The sequence below is a fragment of the Cryptococcus neoformans genome (genome assembly GCF_000091045.1).
Source record: "Cryptococcus neoformans var. neoformans JEC21 chromosome 2 sequence".
Taxonomy (NCBI): Eukaryota; Fungi; Basidiomycota; class Tremellomycetes; order Tremellales; family Cryptococcaceae; genus Cryptococcus; species Cryptococcus deneoformans.
The window spans coordinates 915,263-935,583 of NC_006684.1; the positions used below are offsets into that span (position 1 = coordinate 915,263).

At 48.7% G+C, this 20,321-nt stretch overlaps 10 protein-coding genes across 11 annotated transcripts; 4 read left to right on the top strand and 6 right to left on the bottom strand.

Annotated features, from left to right (window-relative positions):
- Position 1: 1 nt before the first annotated feature.
- Positions 2-2,513, bottom strand: CNB03005 (hypothetical protein). Its single transcript, XM_024658579.1, has 6 exons — positions 2,193-2,513; positions 2,022-2,154; positions 1,635-1,983; positions 1,429-1,593; positions 1,052-1,390; positions 2-979 (listed from the first exon to the last, which is right to left on the bottom strand). Exons 1-6 carry the CDS (start codon positions 2,483-2,485, stop codon positions 315-317), a joined length of 1,944 nt encoding a protein of 647 aa, XP_024514217.1. The 5' UTR covers positions 2,486-2,513; the 3' UTR covers positions 2-314.
- Positions 2,514-2,668: 155 nt separating this feature from the next.
- On the top strand, positions 2,669-3,782 carry CNB03010 (mitochondrial ribosomal protein L23, putative). The gene is made up of 5 exons (XM_024656539.1): positions 2,669-2,713; positions 2,773-2,896; positions 2,948-3,102; positions 3,156-3,393; positions 3,503-3,782. The coding sequence occupies exons 1-4, from the start codon at positions 2,693-2,695 to the stop codon at positions 3,345-3,347; spliced, it is 492 nt and encodes a 163-aa protein (XP_024512157.1). The 5' UTR covers positions 2,669-2,692; the 3' UTR covers positions 3,348-3,393; positions 3,503-3,782.
- On the bottom strand, positions 3,423-6,314 carry CNB03020 (cAMP-dependent protein kinase, putative). 2 transcript variants are annotated; one of them, XM_568881.2, is made up of 14 exons: positions 6,231-6,314; positions 6,092-6,155; positions 5,689-5,892; positions 5,556-5,633; positions 5,381-5,503; positions 5,228-5,324; positions 5,068-5,173; positions 4,888-5,015; positions 4,771-4,837; positions 4,579-4,720; positions 4,373-4,516; positions 4,176-4,312; positions 3,786-4,130; positions 3,423-3,722 (listed from the first exon to the last, which is right to left on the bottom strand). In XM_568881.2, exons 3-14 carry the CDS (start codon positions 5,713-5,715, stop codon positions 3,662-3,664), a joined length of 1,455 nt encoding a protein of 484 aa, XP_568881.1. In that variant the 5' UTR covers positions 5,716-5,892; positions 6,092-6,155; positions 6,231-6,314; the 3' UTR covers positions 3,423-3,661. The 2 variants fall into 2 exon arrangements, with proteins under 2 accessions (XP_568881.1, XP_024514218.1); XM_024658590.1 differs by having other exon boundaries at positions 6,092-6,314.
- A 546-nt stretch (positions 6,315-6,860) lies between these two features.
- Positions 6,861-8,439, bottom strand: CNB03030 (histidinol-phosphate transaminase, putative). The gene is made up of 3 exons (XM_568883.2): positions 7,778-8,439; positions 7,462-7,721; positions 6,861-7,383 (listed from the first exon to the last, which is right to left on the bottom strand). Exons 1-3 carry the CDS (start codon positions 8,309-8,311, stop codon positions 6,945-6,947), a joined length of 1,233 nt encoding a protein of 410 aa, XP_568883.1. The 5' UTR covers positions 8,312-8,439; the 3' UTR covers positions 6,861-6,944.
- A 704-nt stretch (positions 8,440-9,143) lies between these two features.
- CNB03040 (single-stranded DNA binding protein 12k chain, putative) lies at positions 9,144-10,059 on the top strand. The gene is made up of 5 exons (XM_024656540.1): positions 9,144-9,380; positions 9,460-9,575; positions 9,634-9,654; positions 9,709-9,808; positions 9,861-10,059. Exons 1-5 carry the CDS (start codon positions 9,359-9,361, stop codon positions 9,926-9,928), a joined length of 327 nt encoding a protein of 108 aa, XP_024512209.1. The 5' UTR covers positions 9,144-9,358; the 3' UTR covers positions 9,929-10,059.
- A 32-nt stretch (positions 10,060-10,091) lies between these two features.
- CNB03050 (pre-mRNA splicing factor, putative) lies at positions 10,092-10,907 on the bottom strand. The gene is made up of 5 exons (XM_569020.2): positions 10,834-10,907; positions 10,563-10,776; positions 10,424-10,485; positions 10,335-10,369; positions 10,092-10,279 (listed from the first exon to the last, which is right to left on the bottom strand). The coding sequence occupies exons 1-5, from the start codon at positions 10,836-10,838 to the stop codon at positions 10,260-10,262; spliced, it is 336 nt and encodes a 111-aa protein (XP_569020.1). The 5' UTR covers positions 10,839-10,907; the 3' UTR covers positions 10,092-10,259.
- A 212-nt stretch (positions 10,908-11,119) lies between these two features.
- Positions 11,120-12,759, bottom strand: CNB03060 (expressed protein). Its single transcript, XM_569019.2, has 3 exons — positions 12,108-12,759; positions 11,830-12,054; positions 11,120-11,776 (listed from the first exon to the last, which is right to left on the bottom strand). The coding sequence occupies exons 1-3, from the start codon at positions 12,555-12,557 to the stop codon at positions 11,339-11,341; spliced, it is 1,113 nt and encodes a 370-aa protein (XP_569019.1). The 5' UTR covers positions 12,558-12,759; the 3' UTR covers positions 11,120-11,338.
- Positions 12,760-13,021: 262 nt separating this feature from the next.
- On the top strand, positions 13,022-14,105 carry CNB03070 (hypothetical protein). The gene is made up of 5 exons (XM_024656541.1): positions 13,022-13,196; positions 13,246-13,323; positions 13,376-13,682; positions 13,737-13,826; positions 13,891-14,105. The coding sequence occupies exons 1-5, from the start codon at positions 13,137-13,139 to the stop codon at positions 14,064-14,066; spliced, it is 711 nt and encodes a 236-aa protein (XP_024512158.1). The 5' UTR covers positions 13,022-13,136; the 3' UTR covers positions 14,067-14,105.
- A 409-nt stretch (positions 14,106-14,514) lies between these two features.
- On the top strand, positions 14,515-15,729 carry CNB03080 (nucleolus protein, putative). The gene is made up of 5 exons (XM_568885.2): positions 14,515-14,583; positions 14,631-14,713; positions 14,763-14,799; positions 14,850-14,916; positions 14,966-15,729. The coding sequence occupies exons 1-5, from the start codon at positions 14,570-14,572 to the stop codon at positions 15,695-15,697; spliced, it is 933 nt and encodes a 310-aa protein (XP_568885.1). The 5' UTR covers positions 14,515-14,569; the 3' UTR covers positions 15,698-15,729.
- Positions 15,718-20,199, bottom strand: CNB03090 (two-component response regulator, putative). Its single transcript, XM_024656542.1, has 6 exons — positions 19,912-20,199; positions 19,060-19,866; positions 16,921-19,021; positions 16,744-16,868; positions 16,381-16,689; positions 15,718-16,335 (listed from the first exon to the last, which is right to left on the bottom strand). Exons 1-6 carry the CDS (start codon positions 20,122-20,124, stop codon positions 15,877-15,879), a joined length of 4,014 nt encoding a protein of 1,337 aa, XP_024512159.1. The 5' UTR covers positions 20,125-20,199; the 3' UTR covers positions 15,718-15,876.
- Positions 20,200-20,321: the final 122 nt, after the last annotated feature.

Genomic DNA, 20,321 nt, shown 5'->3' on the forward strand with positions numbered 1-20,321 from the left:
TGATAACCAAAATTGCCAACATATTTTGGCCATTCATATTATAACAAGGTACTATAAGGAAGCTCTTACATAAAAAGTCTATTCAAAATAGCAAAGGAACCTTCTTCCATGTTGCTTTGTCGATCTATAAGCGCTAGCTTACATGGCCATAGTTTGCACCGTACCCGCACATCTCCCTGGTTTGAAGCTGAACAAAAGACAAGGATCGCCCCGAAGATTCACAGTCGACATCTCGTCATTCCACCGATGAGCTGTTGCATATTTCTTCCGTCGCCCGACGGCCAAGCGGATCGTCTCTAGATTTGTTCCGAGCATTAAAGTCTCCACATGTACTCGTTATTGGCGGGCCCCGCTGGGCTGCCATAAACACCCGAGCCTTGTGGCCCCATGGGCATTTGGTGAAGACTCTGGCGTAAACTTGACGGCCCGGGCCCGGATCTCAGATAAGTTCCCGTAGGAGGTATAGCCTGCACTGCTCGATTGTGCACGAGGGGAGCCGCCGGCATAGCTGGAGGCATTGGGGAAAATGAAGAATAGGTATGATGTTGAGGTTGAGGGGTCGCAGGACTTAAGTAGGGCGAGTGTGTGCGACCAGGAACATTATAAGTTACTACTGGACTTAGACTGTGCGGTGACGATATGGGAAGAATATGGGGGGGTGGAGCGTTGAATTGCGGTGATGGAGGAGGCGGCATGGAACTCGTCTTCACCAATGACGGTGTGTTATGAGGAAGCGAGCCGTTGGAAATGGTACTGGCACCATTCTTTGCAAGGCTCGATCGAAGCTGAATTGTTGTGTTATCGTGTAACGCATGTGGACGTCGAGGATCAAGAGTGCCCCGGATAGAAGGCGAAGGGGTAGACAAGATACGCCTGCCAAGTATATGAGACCATCCGGGCCTCGTAAGCAAGGCTGGTAATAACTGGGCTGGGGACACGACTTGAGTAAGCTGAGAAAGAGAGGATAAAAGCTCTTGTGCTGAATTCGCGTTAGCAAGGAGGTACAGGAGGTGCAGGACGCAATTTGACAAGAAAACGGTAGCCCACTCACCCAAAACCTGCTCTCTTTGAGTCGCATTTTTTATCCCTTTCCTTAATCTTATCTGTTGCCATGTTTGTAACTCTTCGATCAACCGACCATTCTCGACCAGGGCCCCATCCACTGTGGGCGCTCTCTGTTGAATGTTCTCCTCTATACGCTCCCCTGAGACTTCTTCTTCCAACGTCTGATCCATTGCAAGAGCCCTCTGCGTCCATTCCCGATGCCTGGCACGTTCATGCATCGCCTCGACGGTGAAGTAGTAACCCTGGCCAGCAGTTGTCCCTGATGAATCATATGCAGGACCGAATGTCGGAGTAAATATCGAAAAACCAACACTCGGTATAGTGACTATGGGTGAGCGAAAACTCTGGCCGTCGATGACTCACCTCCACGAGCTATACTGCCAAAACCTCCTCCAGTTTTTCGTCTTCTTAGTTCCTTCCATCTGTTCATTTTCAAGCTTGCGCGCCGTATGACAGATTCCCCTAAAAGGGGAACATCACGATTCTTCTCACACAGAATAGAGTTCAAGGTTATTGGGGTCGCATTGCCTGTCATTGATAAGTGAAAATCATACAAAACGTAGACTCACCTAATCTGGACTGGGTGGTCATCGTTTCTAATGTGTTGGCATTTTCCCCAGACACGCCCGTTTTGGCAGTTTCGTTGTGATCAACCGACCCTGTGAACCATTCGCCGCCCCCCTGCGATGTCTTTTGTACTAGCGCCCATCGCTCTGCCCGGAAATGGCTACTCTGGTCTCTGGCAGGTTGGACGTCCAACAATAGACCGTAAAGAGCAGCGCAGAAATTGTAAATCTTATGAGGGGGATAGTGTGAGGGCAGGGGAGGCGGAGGAATATTGAAAGAGGCCCTGGGGGGTATTGGATTGGGGTAGCGGACAGGGAACAAGAGATTTTCGGAAAACACATGAATAACATCCTGGCCCATCAGCCATGATTGCTGCGGTGCAGACTTACCACCAGCTCCTCCCATGTCAGCGATGGCTGGCGCAGGATATACTGCAGCGTGTTTTTCTCGTCCTCGACAAAGTCGGGGGGCAGCCACAGCGTGAGGGCCTTTTCCAGGGGTTCTGGCAAGTCCAAGGCCATTCTGACTCGTCAGCTTTTGAGGACAGGCGGGGAACTCACTGTGATATGATGTCCATCAACGCCTCGCGGACCTCGGTGCTCAGTACATTCGGCGCGGAAGCCGCAGGCGGGGGAGACCGGGCGGGGGACGAGTGGCCAGCTTCGCCGTGCTCCTCGTCTGCGCCGGCTGGCTCTGGCTGGGAGACCACGCGCGGGCGTTTCTGGTCGGGCGAGGGCCGCCGGGGCGGGTCGTGGGACGGGCGCTTGCGTTTGTTCATGGGGGCCTCGGCGGCGGCGGCCAGCGGGCTCGGCGGCGGGGCTTCCTGCGTGGACCTTGTCGCTCGGGTGGGCATGTCGGATGCCGTATGCAAGCACTCTGCACGCTGGGCCTTAACTACCGTCTTACCTTCCGCTTATTTACCCTTGCCATAACAACAACTGCCAGGCGGCGTTTCGCGGCAATCTCCGGCGTGGCGCGCAGCCCTCCGCCCAGAACCAGATCGCACATCACCTCCAATTTACTCCATCCATATTTTCAGTCTCCCGTGTATACTGCCCAAATGTCCGCGACAAAAGGAAACGTACGTCCCGGACGGCAGCCCCAACGCCGCAGTGCACTCTCTGACCCTATCTTCTCCAGACCGCTCTCGCCCTCACTCGTGTCTGGCACCACACTTCCGCCCAAAACAGAGTACTCGGAACCCTTGCAAGCCGGATAGCATGGGTGCTCATGGGCAAGCACAAACCCACATATGACCCGGCAGGTATGGCACGGCATCTTCTTGCTTGCTGTTTGGCTGACATTTTTCGCATAGTGGACGCAGGAGATTATGTTATTGTCTCGGATGCTTTACAAGTGCGATTGACAGGGAAAAAGGCCACGGACAAGGTCTACCATCACCACACAGGATTCATGGGAGGTCTGAAGAAGGTTCCTATTACAAGACTAAGAGAACGTCGACCAGAAGAGGTGTGCACCGTTAATGTTTTTTGACCACGGACATGACTGACTGCTCGGTGCAGATCATTCGCAAGGCGGTCTCCGGTATGCTTCCAAAGAACACTTTCCGTGATAGAAGACTCGAACGATTAAAGATATTCCCTGGTGCCGCCCCGGAGACGTACAAGGGCAATGTATTAACTACTTGGCGAGAGAATAGTGCCAAGATAGAGCGATCCCCAAGTGTTTCGTCAGTCCCCCAAACGGAGGCCTGATCAGGACTTATGTATCTTTTTACTGAGTAAATACACTTGTTATCAGGTATATCGAAACGATATCATCAATTTCCAGCGGCTGATGGATTGGTGACCTCCAAAATGCTGCCAAACGCAACCCATTAACCCATCATCGCAACAACTATAATATCAAGTATCTACAAAATTATTGAAATCTAAAAACGAAACCCGGCACCGTGGACGAGAAGGGGTGCAATGGGATGTGAGGGCCTCAACGATAGCTGACGACGAGGAAATATGCCCTTAGACATAGATCATTGCTGTAAACACAGAGGGGCCCCAAAAGACATGTCTCAAAAGGCGTTCTCTCCGTACCTGTCAACCACATGTTCTTCTAGAGTCGGAGATGGTTCGCTTCAACATCTTCCATCAGCTCATGATTGTCTTCGTCCATATATGATGACTTGATTTACTCACGATGAAGAGTGCTGTGAAGTCGTCAATAGCTTTGTTGATGTGGGTCGAATATCCGACACAGTATGTCCCCGTTCCAGCAAATCTGATGATCTCCAACCGCCTCTGCCTCCCATGTTCGCCATTCCTCCCCCATCCAGTATCTGAGCTTCAACATCCATTCCGGTTTTGCTGATCACGCCAGTTTGGTCACTGGGGGTCTCTGGACGCGTTATGTCGATTTGTGGTGATTGACGAATGGCATTTGACGAGGATATGGCAGCTGCAGCAGAAAGGGTACTGTCTTGTGAGGGGTTCGGGATATAATATGAGCGTCGCTGCGCTTTCGTGTAATCAAACACTTTGAAACTACCAAGGATTAGTGAAGGAGTCAACAAAAGTCCTTGTACTCACTGCTGCTCCATCATGCGCATCTCTGGCGATAACAACGCAATGTCTTGACCTTCCTTTCGTTTCCTCGCCTTGAGCGGATTCTCCTCCAACAACAGCTCCTCCAGCTCATGTGTGGCATCAAAATTGGCACGCTTCGACTGAAATTGTCATAAGTAAACGAAACCGGGTCTGACGACATCACGCAGAGATCAACCCACGTCTGGTTCAAATGGTGGCACAACATCTTTATCGTATAGCTGTTCCCAATTAATATTCCGAAACCACGGATGATTTTTAATATCGTCCATACCACCTCCCCCTGGCCTATATCCTAATCGTTTATTGGGATCTCGCTCTAAAAACTATTTCGCAGATCAGCAACGAAAGAATAAAGAATACCGCAAAGATAAAGTTCGATACTTACGCCACGAATAGCGTGCATTCCATCAGAAGAACATCTGCCGGGGGCGTCTTCGGGCCAACTGAGAGGTTCGTTGAGGATCGAATTGGTCAAACCACTATTTGTTCGGCCCCGGAAAGGACGTTTACCGAATAGGAGCTCATACCTGCAGCCTTGTAAGTTAGGGTTTAACATCGTGGCAGGGGACAGATGTACGCAAGTATCCCTAATGACCAAAAATCTACTGGGGCAGAATACCCACGTTTTGTCAAGACCTCCGGAGCTATAGTCAGTCATAGTTAGCGGATCCTAACTGGCCGCTTATACCCGTACCCATATATGCCATGCTTCCTGCCACTCCCGTTAAAAGCCTTCGATCTGAAAAATGGACAGCGATATTGAAGTCAGTTATATGAGCATGGCCCTTCTCATCTAATAGAATGTTATCTGGTTTTAAGTCCCTAATTGACCTTTTCTTAGTATGTATAGCCCGTTGGAGTACAAGGATCTCACCTATGCACAATCCGCTTTGAATGTAGATAGTCAATGGCCAAAGCGATCTCGGCCACATAGAATCGCACAATCTCTTCACTCATCGCACCAGCACGATCAAGATGGACTAGGCATCGATTTTAGCCTTCAAGAAGCTGACCAAATTTCACAACCAGCTTACAGCGTAAATCTCCTCCCAACATAAGATCAAGGACAAAGAAACAGTTCTCATCATCTTGAAACGCATACCGCAGATTTACGACGAACGGATGGTCAATCTGAATGTCACTACAGTCAGTCCACGATGTGAAGCTCCCTGTCAACAAACCCCCACCTCTTCAAGAAGCCGCCGCTCTTGGACGATGTTGGCTACTGCCCTCATCTTGACACATTTTTGTTTATTGATATACTTGAGGGCAAACAAAGTCTTTGTATGCTTATGTTGAACAACACGAACCTATATGCCCCACGGTCAGCAATGAACATTGGATACTTGTTGTACTCTATACCTTTCCAAAAGCCCCCTTTCCAACGCTCCGTAGCAAATAAAAGTGGAAGAGGTTGACTTCACCTTCAAAGTCGATGGCCTGGGCAATACGCAAGTCAATAAACAGCACGAGAATCTCGATACGGAATTCATACCTCTGGTTTACAACATCCGGCACCCATCACTCTCGGCGTTTTCCCGTTTGCAGTGGCTGAGTAAATTCACTTTGACTACCCAGGTGCACGAGGACGATCGGTGCTTGTGACGCGTGGTCGGCAGATAAGGAATGGGGTCAAATAGAAGACAACTGGTTGAGGATAGTGTGCAGTGTTTCGTGCTGTGGTAATATGGGTGGGTAGCTACGAGGAGGGGGGAAATGAGCCTTGATTCGAGCACATGGCGATGCTGGGAAATGTGACAGGCAAGGAAACAACCCAGAGTGACGAGGATATCCCTCTCCGAAACGCACAGACTCTCCCACACAAATCCACAACACAAGTCCAAGCGGGGCAAAGATTGACTGTTGTAAATGTCTAACCTTGCCATCCATGCACTTACCTTGGAACACAAGATTCCGTTTACTGCCTAGCTTGGTCGTCTATCGCCAGCCGCTCGCAATCGCCTATAAAAACGCAGTGGTCACGAATAATTACAGATTCTATTATTTACGGATGGACACAAGCATATGTGACGTTACTTTTGTTATCGTCGCGCTGCTGTCGCCATTATAGTATTGGGTATGATTATACTTGACGTTGCACTATGTATTCTGCGAGACGAGAGGATAGAAATGCACGCAAGGGGTCAAACGCCTGTAGCGGTATTATTACTCTATGTTTCACGCGTTGCTTCAGGGTCAAACGCCAAAGACGAAACTTGGAACTGCTGAGCCGCGGTTTCTGTTTATTGTTCTTTTTGGTCACAGAAGACACGCACTGTACATGAAATAATCGAAGGAATCATGTCCAACTCTGATTTCTACAAGGCAGCCAAGAGGGTCCATCATGGATAAGGACAAAAGCGGAAATATCTTCTACAGACACACAGTGGTGCGTGGCTGCTGCTGCCTGGTTGTACAACAACAAAATAGGCTTTTTACTTCTTCCTGTTATTAGTAAGTTGTTAGTTGTTGTTGTTGTCGCCATGTTGCCGCCATCAGCTTTGAGGACATTTTGAAATGGAGTACTTCTGTTACTTGCGAGACAAGTGATAGTTTCATGCTGTATACGTGATCCATCTTACATCACTTGTACTACAGTAGTATGTTACTTCGGACCCCGGTCAGAACGATCGTGAATGGCATTAGGACCGAACCTAGCTGGATAAAAAAGCTCAACGCGAGAAGCATCATAGCTCTGCTGCATTATTAATCAGACTTCATAACATTTATCTACGCCTTCCTATAACAAATCTATTGCAATAGAGCGGCAATGTGTTCAGTCGCTTGCTTGCACTCTTCTTTCGTGCCGACCGTTATTCTCAAGCAACCTTCACATCCTCTTTCAGTACCCCGGAACCTGACCACTACACCCTTATTTTCGGCCATAGTTTTGTAAATCATCATCGCTCTTTTGTTGCAAGGCCTGCCCTCTTCGTCCACAATTTGGCAAAGCACAAAGTTGGCGTGGTTACCGCCCAAAAGTCCGCCAACACCTTTGATTGTGGAAAGATCATCCATAAGGGTTTGGCGGTTCTTGTTGAGTGTAGCTACTGAGCGGCTCATAGCTGCAACGCCTTCAGTGGACACGGCTTTGAGGGCAATGGATGCCGTAGGAAGGGAAACATTGTATGGGGCTTTGGTGTTGCTGAGAATTTGGACTAGAGGAGGTGGAGCAAGGAGATAGCCCAGACTGCATCAATTCGTACGAGCGTTAGTATACATCATTAACCGCATTCAATACAGGCAATGATGTCAGTGGGAGACTTACCGGATGGCAGCAAGACCGAAGCTTTTGCTCAAGGTCTGTGACACACAAATGTTGGCGTACTCATTGACTAGGCTGGCAGCACTGGATCCTTCAGGCGAGAAATCCACGTAAGCCTCGTCAACCACAACAACACCTTTGAATAAGGAATTATTCAGGATACGCTTGATTACATCAAGAGGGATAAGAGTGCCAGTGGGGTTGCCCGGAGAGCAAATAAAGAGGAGTTTTACGTCTGGGTTCGCTTTGAAAGCTACATCCAACTGCAGACCGCAAAATTCGTCAGACCATCTCTCAGTCCAAAAGTCTCCTGACTCACTGCAGACTCGTCAAGCTGAAAAGATCCATTTTCGGTAATTAGAGGCACTTCCAATACCCCAATATCGTTCACATTGGCTGTGACTTTGTACATGCCGTAGGTAGGAGGGCATGTAATGACCCTATCTTTACCAGGGACGCAAAGGACCCTGTAGAGCATATCAATCACTTCGTCGCTTCCCACACCAAGAAACACCCAATTTTCATCCGGGACCCCTCTGAGCTTAGCAATCTCGCGCTTGAGTTCGTCGTGAGTGGGAGATGGATACCGATTGAGATTGGCAATTTCTTCGTCTGACAGCAAGGAGAGAGTTTGCGAGGCAATGACGGTTGCCTTATCGCCTTGGTCGTGAGTGATAGATGGAAGGCTCGGTCCAATGGCATTTTCATTGGCGTCTAAAAGGATACCGGCAGAGTAGTCGTCTCGAGCACAACGATAAGGCTGTAAAGCAAGAATATTAGGTCGAATGAGGGGCTCCAAATCAAAGTGGGGGGGAGCAGATGGGCCTGTGGCTTTGAGACCAAGGATGGGCATTGTGACGAGTGCAATTGAGATAGTAGGTGGGGCAAATGGGAATAGGAATAAGATATGCCGGAAAAAGTGAATCCCGGTTTGAATCTCAGATCGCGATAGAATTAACTCGAGTCGACGGAAAAGTATCTGATTCCCCCGTGAGCAACTTGATGAAACTGATAAATCATCGAGCGTAAGGACTCTGGCCTGGGTGGACATCTCCGCCAAGAAGCTTTCCGAGTCGAACGCCGACGAGCTTATTTATTTATGTTGGACGCGACGCGTGGGTGGTTCTTCTCTATTATTTTTCGTTATAATTATAGACTATTTATTATCTTCGTGTAAGGACCGTGGTTGCCATGCATTTACAGGAAGTTTCCAAAATGGCAAATGTTCAGTCCCTGATTGTGGATACGTGGGCAGCTGAAAGAACGAGTGTTCTATACTTAGAAGAGAGAACATTATATCGATAGATCCCATCTTCCTCGTACTTACTGTTGTTGTTGTACAGAGGCGAGTACAGTATGTATGCGCAGGAAACATAAATACGCAAATACGCCATATTCCTCTTATTCCACTCAGATCCATCGTCGTTTATCATAACTCTTCTGCTGAATGACTAATCTTTTGTGACTTGGGGAAAAAAATTGATGAGAAACGTTTTACGAAAACCAAAGGAGAAAAAAAAGAAAACAGAACGAGGGAGATTCGAACTCCCGAGCCCGAAGGCACCACATAAATCGCTTACGTAAAAGAGCAAGAACAATAGCAATGTGGCGGAATAACCACTATCCGATCGCTCTTGGATTGTTTGCCCCGCTTAGTAGATTCATTATAAGCTATCAAAGATACCGCATTGTCAGTTTAGGTCATCCTCAGTGTGGTCATCGTAGAATCGCAATTTCCCCTGGCACTGATTTGAGCTTCATCTGATCCAACTATAACGTATAACTCAAACCGCCCACAACCATCAGCACTTGCATGGCACAGATAGAGTGTTTTTAACAATCTCTCTTTAGCTACTACCTTACTTGTCTTTCACTGCAAACTACAATCCACTTCACTGCCATGTCGCGTCTTGGTCCTGAGCGTGAGTAAACATAGGACCACCAAGATAATTCACCTCTGACTCTTTGGTTTTTGCGCGGTTATTTGGATTGACGTTGTAGCGAGAATAAATAGCAAGCATCTTTCGCAACACCGTGGAGAGATCGTCAGACTGATCGCCAAGGTGGCGACGTTGTCCGGGGATACAGCAACCCTTGAGACAAGCGATGGTGGTACTGTGAGTGTGGCCTGAGTGCACGTCGTGGAAGATTATTGACAAGACTGTATCGCTACAGATAGGGATTCATCTACCTCGAGTGAGCTTGCAAGGCAAATCCACACTTTCAGTGTCACTCATTCTGTCTGAACAGGACATGCACATTGCCGATCAATACGTTGAGATCATCGGGACAGTCAAAGAAGATCTGACAATCAGGGCCCATACGCATATCGGTTTAGGCAATAATTTAGGTCAGTGTAGCCTCGCCATTTGTGATTGCAAGACTTATAAAATCGACTGTAGATTTGAAAGCGGTCAACAATGTCATTGAATTTTCACATTCACCTATCGGCCAAGGTGTCCTCAATTAGATTGCTGAACCGAGGATGTACATGTATCAAGGATTCAAGCTATGCTCTATCGCTTGTTATCCTTCTCTGATAGCCTTATTATACGCGGACCTAGCCATACGTGATATGCAACTGTTGTGCTTACTCGTGGATTTTACTCTCGTTATCAATCATGCCATCTCCACCTCCTAACTGCCATGAGATGTAAGTCCTACTTGATAGTATACAAGGTGGAACATGCATGATGAACTAAATCAGAGCACTCTAACCCTCGACCCGACCTATTGTGGCCGTTTTACACGTCTGTCTCCATACTCGATAAGCGGCGGCCGACCCCAATCAACACACAACACTAGGCTGCATTACGAAGAACTACAAGGTTGCCGTTAGCAAATATTGCGACGTTCGCAGACCAAGGAAAACCTACCAAGAATCACAGAGTCACCTCGAAGAAACATTTTTCTTACACAAGGAGTGTCAATGAGATTTGCGTAAAAGATGCAGAGATTCACTCACGAGATGAAACGGTCCTTGTTCACCGGCTTTTTCCCTTTGCCCTTTGGTGTCTCCGTCCACATCTACAGGTACCAAATTGTCAACATCTATCATTAATTCTAGGCTTGCCTTTCGCTAGCCACACCATGCATACACTCACTTCCTTTACGTTCTCCAAGACCATGTTGCAATGCCTGTCGAACGCCTTCACTCTCGCCAGAAGTTTCTTGTTATTCCGCAGTGAGATAAGTACCTGAGAAGAGTTGCGGACGGATTGTTGAAGGACCGATAAAGGGCCTTGAGAGATTTCATACTCTTCAAGCTCTCGTATTTGGGCTTCGTCAAGCTCGGATTTAGGGACGTGGGCGTATTGACTGTTTCAAAGTCAAGGCATTAGAGCATTGTAAACCAGATGATGGTGCGTTACTTACCTCATATTGTCAAAATGGGCAATGAGAGCTGAGCGGAAGTGACGAAGACGTTGGGGACAAACTGACGAGTACTTGAGATGGATGCATGCATGCTCATGGCTGCCTGGTTGCTTGACTTCCAAGGTGGACGACGGACTTGCTTGCGGAAAATTCGGCAATTTGACCATGTGGCGCGGGATTGTTTTTGTCGCGTTGCTCCAACAAGTCCTTCCGTTCATATACAGTGCTTGTTTATCACAAACCCACTTCTTTCACAGATTCATTCCATAATAATGATGGCAGCACCGAACACATAAGTATGCTGTTTGAGGATACATGTCTATTCAGCTTTAATGCATATACTATATAAAACAGGCCTATCGATCGCCGCTTCTAAAACTTCTGGCTTTGGCTGCATGTAGCTTGGTAAGCAGAACTTGGTAGTTACTATGTGAAATTGTGTATAAATTGCTCGTTTATTTTCATTGGTCATGATATCAATCGTTGTTACCTCGTGATATGAAACTCATTCGAAAGGATTGGTTCTGCCCGCCTCGGGAACATCGTGCCCACCATCCAAATCATCACCCCAAGCACAAAGGGCATGCCACCACCTATCCGGACCTCTGCGTTCCACGTTTTCCCGTTGTTGTACTGCTTGGCCACCGCGCCATGTAGGCCCCCCATAGGCAAAACCGGTCTCATCGGTGGGTGATGACGGAGATATGAGAGGGGATCGGTAGGCAGTATGGGGAGAACCCGATGAGACAGCGGATACAATGGAGGCCCGCCTATAAGCAGAGGGATCGGCAGCTGCTGGAAGTGGAGGGCTTGGATCTGCAAACGGTGATCGCATAGAAGTGGTTGGTGAGTCGGAGGCTTTGGGCGCCGGAGAAAAAGTAGGTTGAGCCTCATATGGGTTCATATATTGCTCCCCTTGAGAGCGAGGCCGAGACATTGGTAACTACAGTCATTGTTAGCAAGATGATACGTACATTTTGAAGTGATGATACTGACTTCGCCAACGTCAGTATCCTTTTTACCTATCCAGCTGTTATCTAATCCCAATAAACTTCCCTTTTTTGAAGATGTGCTGAAGAACGAAAAAGGACGGCGGGCTGCAGAGGAAATGGAATACGACGATCGAGGAGAAGTACTGGCAGTAGATGGAGTGGGCAGCTGTTTTGATTCCCGAGCGGCTCGCCGTCGCGCCATGTCTCGAGCAGCAAGTTTTGTGAGATTCTGCATCAATATCAGTGTCACTTCTTGTACTCTTCCATATGAGATTCGTTCACCTCTTGAATCCTTCGTTCCTCCTCCTCAGCCTCATTAGTCGGCGGATAACGGCTATTTTCGCTTGCCAGCTGTTCTTCTGAATAGATTCTTCCCTCCTCAATATCCCGGACTCTTTCTTTGCCGGTGTATGAGGCTCGTTTGACTTCACCAAGAGCACCTTCATCAAACGTGAGCGTCTTGGCTCTCTCTTTACCTTTTCTACTTGCACTAGGTGATAGTGTCTCTTCGGAGTCATTTCGCATACTCATACCCGCTTTCTGCAAGTCATTTAATCTCACTGATGATGAGGCAGCTACCATAGGTGGAAAGCTGGGCTGTCCATATATCACAGACCCGTTATGGGGGACAGTTTTGGTGGGAGCAGAAGTAGCGATAGAAGGGTTGGTTTCATCTGCCAGGGGGGCATAGGACCTGGACACGGGATTATTAGGGGAGAGAACGGAGGGCATAGTGTGGCAGCAGGAGAAGGAAGACAATTGATGGGTGTTTGGAGATGGAAAGGAGGCAGTGACGTGCCCCTCCTGTCCTTGTGGTTTGCTTCCGCAATGGGCTTTAAGTGGGAGGGGCGAGAAAGTCGGGACCGGGTGTGGACTGAAGATGGGTGTCTTAGCTGGCGGCTGGCGGTCGCTCGTGGCGGAGTGGTAAACGGTAATAGCCAAGATGTAATACAGTAATAAATAGCCACTCATCAATTATGCCTGCTTTCCTGTACGACCAGGTCTGGACCATGGCGGCCTCCTCCGATGGCTGCAGTGCTGCAGCGGCTGCTTCTTAATTATTTATTAACTTCTTCTTCTGCCGCCGCCGCCGCTTTTCATCTCACACGTGGCGTTTACCACGTGGCCCCCCTTTGAGTGCTCTATTATGTACTAACCTTCCCCCGATCCCGCTTGCGTTGGCGCTGCTCGCGCTCCTCAACAAGCATCACGCAAGCGTCCGCGTTTCAGCAACATTCAAGCTATACACTATACACTTACAGAATCTGTCTCTTCCGCTATTTCACCTCTCTTCTTTGCGTACCCCAGAATATGGCCAACATTAACTCAGTAGACATCTCTCGTCTGAAAAATGGTGAAGTAAACTTAGGTGTACGGTCTACTCTCAACTTCGTTCGATTTGCGTCTGACCGTTCCCTAGACATCCATCATGGCCGTTCAGTTCGATGGCGGTGTTGTCATCGGTGCGGACAGTAGGACAACAACTGGTTCCTATATTGTATGTTTCATTGTGCTGGTGTGCTAGTCGTGTTAGCTTACACTCTCTTTAGGCCAATAGAGTCACAGATAAACTCACTCATATCCATGATCGTATTTACTGTTGTCGATCTGGGTCAGCTGCAGACACGCAAGCTGTTGCCGATGTCGTTCACCAGCATGCTCAGGTTTATACCTCTGTCTATGGGTCACCTCCTACAGTTGCCACTGCTGCCGCACTGTTTGAAAAGTTATGTTATGAAAACAAGGATCAGCTCTCGGCAGGCATCATTGTTGCAGGTTGGGACAAGGAAAATGGCGGATCAGTTTACAACATCCCACTAGGAGGCGGAATGTTCCAACAACCTTGGGCCATTGGAGGTATGGGAAATTATCTGTTTGAGACGATGCTGCTATTGACCGAACGAATATCAGGTTCCGGCTCAACATATGTTTATGGTTATTGCGACGCTACCTATCAAGAAGGATGGTCAAAAGAAGAAACTGTCAAGTTTGTGAAGAATAGTAAGGCCCTTCTCTAGTGTTTGGACATGTTGCTCTGACAGTGACTGATTTAATGCATGATTAGCTCTTTCTCTTGCGATGGCGCGAGACGGTTCTTCTGGTGGTTGTATTCGGATGTGTGTCATCACCCAAGACAAAGTGGAACGTCACTTTATCCCTGGAAATGAATTGCCTAGGTTTTGGGAAGGCAAGGAGGTGTTGGGCAGTATGAATGCAGGAAGCACGGCTGTGGTGGCATAAAGTGAACGGTAGAAGTATTGTATGCATATGATCTCACGTTGCAAACGTGGAGAAAGCTGCGATAGATCGATAGAGCACATAACTAATTCGTCTACACTGCCCGCTTCACCACCAGCCTACATTATCCACACAAGGCGAATTCAGCATGATGAAGAACTTCACAACATTAGATTGCTTAGGGTGTACAGAATATCAGAATATTCGGCTGTTGAACAATTACATACTGCCTTTTGTCCTTTTTTGTCCTTTATAATAATGATAGATAGATATCGTGGCGATGATCATAGCGTATAGCGTAAGAGCTTCGTTTGATGATAGATGATTGAAAATAGAAACTCGTAAAACGTAGGTGAGTTGCAAAATGATGATGTCACCACTTCTATCACCGGAGCGCAAGTTTTTCCAAAATATTTTGTGCATTTCTTTTTGCTGCCTATATTTATCAGTTAACACTTTTGTATTCGTCTTGTAACACCTAAACTCCACTATATTGACAAAAAGCCATGGTTTCTTTCCAGTAAGCCCATTATCCATTCTGCCGGTCGCTTTCTGACACGCTTTCAGGTGCGACGCTTGTGCCGATACCGTCAAGAAGCCTAAACTTGACCAGCATCGGTCAAGATGTTTTGCCTCTTTCACCTGCCTTGGTATGTTCGCACATCGTTATTTTTTGTATGGTACTCACTTTCCTTTAAGACTGTTCGAAGACTTTCAAGAACCCTTCAGAATACAAGTGAGTTAGATCCTTCACACCACACCCAATTGTTTGCTAACTTCTTTCAGAGGCCACACTTCCTGTATCTCAGAAGCGGAGAAGTATCAGGGCGCCCTCTATAAGGGCTCTAAGAAGGTTTGTATTGCTTCCTTTTCTCTGTGGTACTGCACTGACCCCTGTTCAGGAGCAGAGCCAAAGCCAGCCACAGTCACTAACCCCCGTATCCGAAGCCGAACCCGCGGCGTCCGCCCCCGGCATCCACCCCTCGCGTCTTCGGCAAATGACCTCGTCATCGAGCGACTCTCACCAAGGAGGATTTCAAGATCGGGGAACTCGAGGGATGCGCGGTGGTCGTGGAGGGCGTGGCGGTTACCAGAGTCGCGGTGGTCACAACCCCAACGGAGGAGAAAGATCTTACGCCTCTGCCATGAACAAACTCGAAAGTACCGTTGGAATGAGGTCTTGGGGCTCTCCTGCTATCACTGAAACCGCTTCTGAGAATGTGGAAGTCAGGGAGGAAGCAGGAGAGAAAAAAGAGGAAAAGAAGAGGAAAAAGAAGGGAGACAAAGGCGGGACAGGGTCAAGGGCAAACTCCAAAAACGCTCGAAGTGAAGAGCCAAGCTCTGCTCCCCCTGAAACTTCTGAACCCAAGAGCAAAAAACGCAAGATTGACGATGTTGACATTGTGGCTGACGCCGAGGATCCATCTTCTGCTGTCTCTACCGAACCTATCTCTTCGAAGACTATCAAACGCTTGAAAAAACGCCTTTCGAAGCTTGAAGAAAAGAAGGAGATGAGTCTAGGAGAGCTGGTCGACTCCCTGCAGAAGGATGAAAAAAAGGCTGTTGAGGCAGCAGAGATCATGAAGGGCATTAAAATCTCTTTCAGAGACGGTTCTTGGGTTTTGAACGTTTAGATCTGTCATGTACACTTTTACTTGGATTAGGCATTGCATGTATGATTGCAACTCTTGCAATAATGATACAGTATGAACCGGAAACAGCTGTGAACCAAGAACGGAGAAGATCTGAACAATGACTGGACTAATCAAACAAAAGAAGTGCGGAGATGTATACTATTGTCGGGCTTCGATCATCATGAGGGAGGGGCTGGATAGGTCTTCGAGGGCGCAATGGTAATGGTAGTGTTCGTTGAATCTGTTAAGCTTGCGTTTTCCTTTCGACTTGATACTCCCTGTTCCTCCCGCGCGTTTTCGAGTCTAGCGTCTGCTTGCTCAAAGACATCATTAATTGTCTTGTTCAGTGACTTGGGAGATAATGGGGGGTCAGAGGCTGCAACCGGCGGAGCCTTCGGCATTTGCGACGTGGAGTCTGCGGGGGTTTCTGGCCTATCTGGGGTTGCCGATTGCAAATTGAGTCGTGGAGTTGATACTGGTGCTGCAGGAGATCGAGAGCCTTTGCGTTCAATGCGTAGTCTGCTAGCAAGCGATCTAGCAGCTTGTTGAGGACCCACTGAGAAGCCTTGCTTAGTTTCGCTAGGATTCTTGGTATCGGAGCTCTTCCATCGTCGCCAGCCGTCAAAATCAATCAACGCCTATATCTAGATCAGCTATAATCAGAAAAAGATGGGATCACTAACCTGCATACAACCCCACTCGACAATCTTTTTGTCCAACCATTTTAAAGACACCGGCTTGGTCAAGAAGTCATTACAGCCAGCAGCCAGAGCAGCTACTCTGTCACTTTGCAAGGACGAGGCTGTCAGGGCGACAATGATGACTGACGAGCGAAATGGAGAAGATGGTGCTGGAGAATCCGCGACATTTGGACCCCGCGGAAGTTCGGCCGCTGGAGTCGATGGGAAAACGCCAATGTTATTGTGACGTTCAAGTCGACGAATCTCTTTTGTAGCAGCTATGCCATCCATGACGGGCAATTGGATGTCCATCTACCAGGGATTCAATAAGTATTGCACAAATCAAAGAACGAGGTTATAGCCTACCAAAATCAGATGGAAGCCTCCAGTCCTCCACTTTTCAACAGCTTCTGCGCCATCCTTGGCCGAAGAATTCTTTATCTTCTTTTTTCTCAGGAACATACTCAAAATGTTTTGATTGATGGGGTTATCTAGTTATCCGTCAGTCTGTGTGTGCACAAACCATTTGAATAGAAGATTTACCTTCGACAATCAGCACGTTGATGGGCGGCACCACAACATCGACTTTAGCATTCTTCTTCGCAGGAGCAGTTAATGGAGCCACGCTCTTGGGCATCACCGCCTTCTCGCCTCTTTCCAATTCCTTCTTCTCCTCTGTACGCGGACTTGCCGCTGGCGTACCCTTTCTCGACCCCGAGTCCCCTCCTTTCGTGACAGTCTCCGACCTCTCCCTGCCTTTTGCCCTGCCCACAGCCAAAATCGGTTCCTCCGTCGCCGGAAGATTGTTTTTCCTTCTTGAATTCACCCTTGAATGGGTGGGACGGTCTGTGACGTTAGCGATGGGTGAACTGCGGTGTTCCTCATTGCCAGCCGTAGAAATTGTGGACGAGCGACGGGGAGGTAGGGCGGTTGAAGGTGAAGAAAAGGGTTCATCACTTGCAGACGCACGGCGGTTCGCTTGTTTCCTCCTGATGGAATCGGAAGGCGTCCTGTGAGTAGATCCGCGGCGCTCATTTTTTATGGGCGGTTCGAAAAACATTCCGAAGGGGCGTCCATCAGGGCTCTGCATTACTATTCCAGATGCACCAGAGCTAGGAGACTTGGAAGCCCCAGAAAAGTATTCTGGAGCAGGTGTTGTCACGATTTCATTTGGAGTGGGGAGCGAAAGATGCAGGCCCTGGTTGGTACGAACGATTTGTGCGGCAGAAGGCGGAAATTCTCCCAAAGGAGATCTGGCTTTCTGCACAGTGCCATAATCCGGTCGCGGATCCGCCTCTTCATGTGGTTCTTCTGCAACAGAATCAAAGAATCCTGATTCTCTCTCTGTCGGAGTCCGCAAACCACCAAAGTAACCTCCACCGGGTGATCTGGGAGACGTGGCGATCGGAGAGAAAAATGGGTCAACCATAGGCTGTTTCACAGCGGTATGCAGAGCAGTCAAAAATCTTCGTGGTCCAACAGGCTTGGGTATCACCATCACCTCCGGCTGGACATACGTTTCCGCATTGGTTAACCCTGGCGCCCCCACAAAGCTCGCAATAACGTCTTTAACCCGGTTATAATTGGCAAGGGAGGTAAAGTGTATAAGTACAGCGCCCGGTGACCTCGGGGGGACCTGTCGCACTGAAGGGGAGGAACGGGTTCGAGAAGTCATAGTGGGACGCTTAGATAATCTAGGTTTCAAGGGAATGGGAAGTAATCCTGCACGGATGCGTGCGAGTTCACGGCGCAAGACCGCAATATCATCGTCCACAATGACAAAATGTCCAGGTTGAACAGCAGTCATGCCGATCGGTTTAACTGAATAGGGCGTTTCTGCGCTGGAAGTGCTGCCGTCTAGCACACCCATAGATCCAGTATAAGCCGAGTCACGCTTGGCCGCCAGATCCTTCGTTTTGTCGGCCTCATCGCCATCTGTCGGTAAATGCGATATATCCATTCCCCATGCAGCTAGGTAGCTCGTAAGGTGTCTTGCGAAAACGCTACTCAAATTGGCATGGATAAACACCTTTCTTCCTCTTAATGATTCGGCAAATTCTGAGAGCTCATTGAGGGTGGGTTCTCGGGCAAGTAGGCGCGATGAAAATGGTTGACGAACTTCTTGTTCCTCTTTAGAAAGTATTGCAGGCTCAGTGATAGGTTTACCCCTTGGTAGAAGCACTGATAACATGTAAGCTCTACGGGGCATCCCGGAACCTAAAGGGGATGAAGGCGGAACATCAACTTTGAGGACAGCATTCTGTCGACGAAGCAGGTTCTTGCAAAATGCTGTATCCAATCTTGGTCTCAAGGATTCGCTTTCTTCGGCAAGATGAGTGAAAGGGTTTAGCTCGGCTTTAGGAGTGGCAGATGCCGAGCTTGGTGGTGGCTGATAGATGTTATGTACTATTTCGAACACACAGAGAAGGGGCCCGTCTTGGGCAGAATTAGATCGTGACAGGCTGTTACTGGGGGAGCCTGACCGAGATGTGGACGCTGACTTGCCACCACCTCCTCCACTAACATCCACCGATGCTATGGGAAGTCCGACGGCGGAAATTAAAGATGGACTTTGAGGAATGACTTGAAGGCCGAGTTCTATGGTATCATCGTAATTGGCTACTGCCAATATTTGTCGAATAACCTGTTTGTCAGTATGCAGTAGGTGCATGTAGGACTTACATGACTCAAGGCATAGCTGATTCCATCAGAATCTCCATACACACTGACATGCTTCATCGCTACGTCGCCATGGAATAAAACGAAATCGATACGTTTTTCTGCTGCTTCTCCACTCAACATATCCGCGACATTTTGCAAAAGTTCTCCTATATCGAAGTCTTCTCGGTGGAGTACAATTTGGTCTCCACCTGCGCCCATGTCGACCAGTTCTTCAGCATGCGCCGATAAAAAGTTGAGGCTTCTCATTGAGGTCAAAAGAGCCGAAAGCGAGGTAGCAGGTATCTGTACCGCGCATCCAGAATACTGTTCTTTCGCGCTATCGAGTAAGTGAGGTGGGGATAGATGCAGTAATGTTTGAATGGCCGATTGCAAGGAATCGGCCAACTCAACGGATATGGAATGCAGGGGTGTAGTCGGTAGGGGACGATGGGCTGAATTCACATTGCGAGAGCCTAAACCGCCAATGGTGAATGGCATAGGGTGTCTAAGCGAGCCGACTTTAGCTGGGAGAGGGGAAGATAACGCTCTGCTAAACGTGGGCGGCTGTTCAAAGTCGTAGCCCTGTACAGGCGGTCCGGCAGTAGTGAATTCCATATCCAGTGGTTGGCCATCTCGTAAAAGAGGGTCTGTTACGGAGCGATGGTGACCGGCACGGCGGGTCTCTTGAGGGACGGGATCATCCTCTGAGCTCGAGGATACGGGATCAAAAGTGTCGAACGGGTCCGTGCGGGTGCGGGGCGAGGTGGGCTTGGAGACGGGCCAATCAAAGAGAGGCTGGGAGGAGGTGGAGGAGGAGGAAGCGGACATCTGGGAGGGGTGAGCAGCGGACGGGGGAGACGGGCGGGAGCTTACGGGCAGGGGGAACTCTACGGCGGCAGACTGGGAGGGGGACGGGGAAAGGGAGTCGGTCGACTCTGAGGCGGCGGTGGAAGCATTTGAGCCCCACATGTCTGGCGCGGCAGTGGGGTGTGAGAGAGGGCGGTGGGGGTGGCTATCACGTGCGCTGGCTCTAGGCAGGTAACAAGGCTGGGCCAGATGAGCAAGGCTGGACCAGATGAGCCCCATTGTAACACCTCCAGAATCGCTCCCCTCTTAATTACTTATTAGTTAATTGTTACGTAAAATACAGAAGTCACTGCAAACAAGAAGAAGAAGTAAACGCGCACGGTAAACGGTAGGCGGTGATCGCCTCGTACGACTGTTGCTCTCAGGGACGCACAGCGCACAGACCTCCGCGTTTCCTCGAACTATTTCTTCCACAA